The following is a 6,000-nucleotide window of genomic DNA, read 5'->3' as shown; positions in this document are numbered from 1 at the left end:
CCATCTCTCCTAGAAAAATCAAACACTTCAATGGAGTATTGCAAACCACATATTCACTAAAAAATCACATCACAAGTGGAAGAGTTACTCCAGTTTGTTTGCAGAGTATTTGCAGATCAATGTCCAATATTAACTGCAGTTCAATGCCCACAACAAGAATTTTCACAAAGTAGATCATTAACAGATTTAACTAGGAAGCATCTCAGCAAAACCTCTCTCAGAGATTTAAAGAAAACAGCCACCCAAATAACCTGAGGATGACTAGGGGATATTAGCTTTGTGGACTTGCCACAGAGGTGAAGAGAAGATGATAACACTGGTCAGGGTCAAAACCCTTTTCTGTGTCACAGTGAGAGAGGATAGAACACATTGTTCTTCGAACTCTTCTAGATACAACCACTTTGCCTTCATTTGGTGAGGGTCATTCAGCCACCATGGCCTTTCAGGACCTCCTGGATAAAGTTGGTGGTCTGGGAAGGTTCCAGATAATTCAGATGGCTTTTCTTCTTACCTACAATGCCATGGCACAGACTCATGTTTTATTGGAGAATTTCACTGCAGTCATCCTTGGTCATCGCTGCTGGGTCCATATACTTGATAATGCCACTGTCTCTGACAATGACACTGGGACCCTCAGCCAAGAAGCCCTCCTGAGGGTCTCCATCCCACTAGACTCAAACCTGAGACCAGACAAATGTCATCGCTTCATCCACCCACAATGGCAGCTCCTTCATATGAATGGAACCTTCTCAAACATGAGTGAGGTGGACACGGAGCCCTGCAAGGATGGCTGGGTATATGACCGGAGCTTGTTCCTCTCCACCACCGTGACTGAGGTAAAAGGCTTGATTTTTCACTCATAAAACTAATTGACCTGGGTGTGTGGAAACAATGAAAATAATGAACATGCTTTGAGCCTTTAATTGCTGTGTGGGTGTTGGTTCTTCTTTTTTTTTTTTCAGAAACTACTGTTTTTTTTTATGCAATTCAGGGCATATACTTAGTGTAATGATAAAAAACAAATAGGAGCCTATTGTCATGGCACTGTGAAGCAAGCAAGTCATGTGTCTTGTTAAAATTGTGATATTTAGCCAGTAACACACTATCTTGATTGCCAATTGGATATGGAGGTGGGTTGATCAAAACTTGCATACCCAGACTGAACTCCTATCATATGAGAAGATTTGCAGTAAAATTTTCAGAGTCCTTGAATGATGGTGGACTGTGGCCAAATTAGAGGACTTCTTAGTTAAAAGTGATCATTAATGTAACCCACAGGTGTAAGGTAGTCTTCCTAGATAAACATTTATTAAACTGAGGAATGGATGGTAGAATTCAAGTGTTTTTGAAAAGAGAAGCTGTTGAAGAAGACAGGGACCTATTATTAAGAAAACTGCAGGTCTGTGAAGGTGTTTTTTTATGCTGGTTTCCTTGTCTTCCAGTGGGACCTGGTATGTGAATCGCAGTCACTGAATTCAGTGTCTAAGTTCTTCTTCATGGCTGGAATGTTGGTTGGAAACATTGTATATGGCTATTTGTCAGACAGGTGAGTGTCTCTGGTTCACAGATCTCTCTACCCCTGGGTACAATCATCAACTTATGAATCATTTATGCATATGAAAAATTATTACAAATTACACTGTCCTGGGTGTACCTTTGTTCCCAGGGATCTACAAACACAAATGTAAAATGTCACTCAGTGTGGTGAGTGCTGTTTTAATCAGACTGAATCCTGTGTGTAGGAAATCAGTATAAGATTTGGAGGTGTTTTACCAGAGGGTTTGGAGAGAAGATGCCACAACATGCGGTTTGAAAGATCACAAACAATTAACAATGGGGACACAGAGGTGGATATGTTACCACATTGGATCCAACGTACTTGAATATGCAGGTAGGAAAAAGACATTGTCAGTGTCACTCAGGGGCATCATGAAAATAAAATCTCAGTAGGAAAACTCAAAGGACTCCACTCTGCTACATTATCCTAAAAATGTTTAAGAGTAAAAGAGTGAAGTCCCAATGAAGCAAGAAAAATGCTTTTTCACATAAAATGGATCTTCAATGGAATATTGGGTGATTTTTCTTCAGAATACATGGAAGCATCCCAATCTTTGCTTCTCAATAAGGGTCATTATAGTATGTTGCCTATGCATCTATAAATTCATGTTTTACAAAATGAGACAGTTGGGTTTATGGATCTTAATTTTCATGTAACTTAAATGTGTTGTTTCCTTTTCTTCTTTTGTGTACTTACCACTGTGTTTTTGGGATACATACATATTCCTATTTGTACTTTTAGTTCACATTTCTAATTGCTACATAGTGCTCCACAGTGGAGATCCATAACAGTGTTCCTGAGCCACCTTTGGGAAATGGGCAACCAGATTACCACCCAATGCTCGCCCTCCCAAACCTAAGAAAAGGTCAACTTTATATGTTCTTTTGCTGTGATAAATACATGTTATATTTTTACAAATATGTTTTGTTTCCCAAGGCCAACAAATCCAAACTCAGCAGATAGGGACTCTTACCCAACCCATCAGCAACGTTGATGTTCTGCTTCATAGCTGTTCCTATTACATCATGTTAGCCATAACCTGTGCAGTTCTAGAGTCTCAAGTGCTGATTTTAATATTTTTTACACAACGTTGACTCTCCACTATCATAAGTGTATGCCTCAGTGCAAGAAATATTATGAGGTATTAATATTTCTAACACTGAAGTATGTCTTGTATAGCTTGAATTGGTGTTGAACTACTGGTAACAATTGAAGAAGTAGTTTTGAGGACAAGCTATCTATTTTAAAAGAAGAAGAGTTGATTTAAGAAGATCAGCTGGTGGTCCTTTATGAATATTTCATAGGTGTGAAGTGTTTTCTTTGTGCGAACTTTTACCACAGTTGTTATTGTTCCCACAATCTCATCTTTCCCTTCTCCATAGGGTTGGGAGGAGGTTACTTCTGACATGGTGTCTTCTTCAGCTGGCCGTTGCTGACACCTGTGCTACCTTTGCTCCTACATTCCTGGTTTACTGCTCACTACGCTTCCTGGCTGGCATGTCCACCACGACCATTGTGACAAATAGTATTCTTCTCAGTAAGTCAGCACTGACTCTCGGACATTTACTGAGATTTGACTTTGACCTTGATATTCTACCTTTGCTTGAAGTAATTATTCAGTGATGTTTTCTTTCAGTTGTAGAATGGACAAGCCGCAAATACCAAGCTATGGGAACAACAATGGCAGTGTGTGCTACTAGTTTCGGGAATATCCTACTGGGAAGCCTGGCTTTTGCTATTCGAAACTGGCATACTCTTCAGCTGGTTGTGTCCATACCGATGTTCTTCTTATTTATTTCCTCAAGGTATGAGCTCCCTTTTGTCTTTCTCTTCTAAAACCATGATATGGTAATGTATATGGCATCAGGACATAAAAATTTATTTCTTCTTGGTTCTACATGAGGATGTGCTCTCAGAACAAGTGTCTTGGTACAATTTGAGAAGCAGGGCAAGTAGGATGGTCAGATGAAATTGAGGACATTGAAAATCTTTCAATTCATGATAACTAGTAACTATTTTTTTGTAAAATATTATCCCAAGCTTTGCAAGTGTTATACTGAAAATTATTTACTGTTTGTGTGAATTTCTCTTTAACTGTTATATACTGTTTTTACTAATAGGTAAAATATAAGATATCCTATTATATTTACATCAGAGTAAAATATAAGATATCCTATTATATTTACATCATAGATAAGCAATAAATAATGTTTTAGGCATGGATACAGTTTTTAAAATATGATACACTCTTTGGAATTTAAGTCAACTATGCTTACTCTAGTTATATTTACTAAAACAAGAACCACAAATACAAAATAGCAATGAATCCATACATGAAGTTCTGAGTCTTTCAGCTCATCCTTGACGTAAGCCTCATTTTGTAATGTGTAGAAAGAATTATTGCAAACATATTTTCCTTTGGAGATTGGTAACTCAGAAGGATCCAGAGTGTCAGAGCAGGTCCTCAAGAGTTTGCAGTGACAAACTGAGGTAGATGAAGGAGGGGAAGAGCAGGGAGCAACTTAGTGAACTAATAACCAGGAGAAAACAAAAATGAGTCGTTTTCAGGACAGAAAGAGAAATAATAAAGGCAGTGGAAGAGTCAGGAATGCAATCACTCAGTGGCAAGAAGGGAAGCATTTCTCAAGAAGCCAAAAGTCTTTCTACCACCTAGCTCAAGAAAAACAGACACTGATCAATATATCCACAATCAGAACAGATAATAAATTCAGGAAAGCTGAGCTGTGTTTACTCAGGAGAATGTTTTAGATGTGTCTGCCTGGAGAGTGAACCACCACTCCCTGAAAAGGTCTTGGAGCCTTCCAGCAGAGGTGTTTGGATCAGGGAAGCCCTGACAGCTTAAAGGAACTTGTTAATTACCCTTCCTGACCCCCCCCCGTTGGGAATACCTGAATTTTATCCTTGTTTTTAAGATAGCATTTCCTGTTTTATTTGCCTATTTCTCCCTCTTTTTTTCCATTTTTGTCTTTCACTTGGTACACATGCATTTTGAATATCTGTGAGTGTCTATACTGAGAGCCGATTTGGGCAAAAAAGAGAGAATACTCTTCTATGAGAATACAGTGTGGGGTTAAACTCAGAGTGACTAGTCAATCAGTCTGCAGAGTGGAGAAGAAAGTGCCACAGTCTGGCTGGGCACGATTCAGGAGCCACTTGTCAAAAGAAACGAACTTTATTTTTATAACCACACAGGACAAACAAAACAGCTCCTCAGGAAAAATCCTCAGAGCCCAACTGCCACCACCGGCTTCCCACAAGCCTCTCACACACGCCAAGCCTCTCCCACTCCCACAATCCTCCTGCTCTTGAGGCCAATTGGCTGGGTCGCGTGGGCAGATCCAAAGAAGTCCCCCAATGAGCAGCTCCGTGGTCTGAAAGGGCAGGGAAACAGCCCATTGAGTATCACCGCAGAGGAGCCAATCAGCTAGATGTTGCTGGAGCCGGTGTGAGCCAATCATCAGCTGGCAGTCTGAAAGGGTGGGGAAACAGCTCAATGAGCATCTCCAATGAGCATCACCACAGAGGAGCCAGTCAGCTAGATGTTGCTGGGGCCTCTGTGAGCCAATAATCAGCCGGCAGTTGGAAGTTTGCTGGCAGCTGGAAGTTTGCTGGGGCCTCTTTGACTGTGGCTCTCAACATCTCCCCCTCTCTGTTTAAATAACAAGCATGTGGCTTAGGGACCGTGCCTGCCTTAGGTTGTCCAATACTACATATGGTCCTTACCCGTCTTCGGATGAGTTGACCTCAAGGCGTCAGCCTCCTGTCTTAGGTTGGTACCATTGTAATTGGATCTTACCCGTCACTGACTATTGGTCCAGTATACAGCCACACCTGTGGAGAGGTACCAGCGGGGGGTGAGGTTCTTTGCCTCACCTCTGTTGGCCCCCCAAATTTTAGCTGAACGATCATGACAAGCAGTAGGGAGGAAGATACACCAAGCCAATTGACGGCTCCTTTTGGAAAATTTGTACCACCGATGACATCATCAGCAAAAATACCCCAACACTACCACAAGTCGCTGCACCAACAGATAGTTCACAATGAATACAAGTGAGTTCACAATGCATACAAGTGACACATAGTCTAGGCAAGTTCTGCAAGCAGTTCAGTGTTGGCTATTGCAGAAGCTGTAGATTGGTTTTATCTTTGTCTTCACTGGCACTGGGATGAAGATAGGAATTCTGGCAATAATGGGTAAAGAAAAAATTATGTAACATTCCAGAAGGCACTAAAAGAAAACAATTTTCTTAACAATTTACATTATCTTGAAGAGAATTATTAAATATAATGAAAAGGAAAGGTGAAAGTAAACAAACAGATCTGTTAACCTTCTTTTTTGTTCACATATTAAAACAATCCTCAACAGTTGTTTACCCAATTTAAATAAAACCATTTAAATCACGTGAGTAAAAAAAAATATT

The 6,000-nt window shown here is 40.2% G+C and overlaps 1 protein-coding gene across 12 annotated transcripts in view; it reads left to right on the top strand.

The window, feature by feature from the left end:
• Positions 1 to 228: 228 nt before the first annotated feature.
• Positions 229 to 6,000, top strand: part of LOC101956773 (organic anion transporter 7-like) — a 41,583-nt gene continuing 35,811 nt past the window's right edge. For 5 of the 12 annotated variants that reach the window (XM_078045808.1, XM_078045802.1, XM_078045799.1 and 2 more), the window contains exons 1-4: positions 232 to 836; positions 1,443 to 1,546; positions 2,941 to 3,095; positions 3,195 to 3,363. In XM_078045808.1, coding sequence (XP_077901934.1) covers positions 435 to 836; positions 1,443 to 1,546; positions 2,941 to 3,095; positions 3,195 to 3,363 — 830 coding nt within the window. In that variant the 5' untranslated portion in view covers positions 232 to 434. Of the gene's footprint in view, positions 837 to 1,442; positions 1,547 to 2,940; positions 3,096 to 3,194; positions 3,364 to 6,000 lie in introns of all 12 variants that reach the window. The other 7 variants (XR_013437453.1, XM_078045807.1, XR_013437452.1 and 4 more) reach the window with 4 other exon arrangements.

This window comes from Ictidomys tridecemlineatus, chromosome 4 (assembly GCF_052094955.1).
Source record: "Ictidomys tridecemlineatus isolate mIctTri1 chromosome 4, mIctTri1.hap1, whole genome shotgun sequence".
Taxonomy (NCBI): Eukaryota; Metazoa; Chordata; class Mammalia; order Rodentia; family Sciuridae; genus Ictidomys; species Ictidomys tridecemlineatus.
The sequence above is the reverse complement of the archived record's forward strand: the minus strand, read 5'-3'. Positions and strand labels throughout refer to the sequence as shown.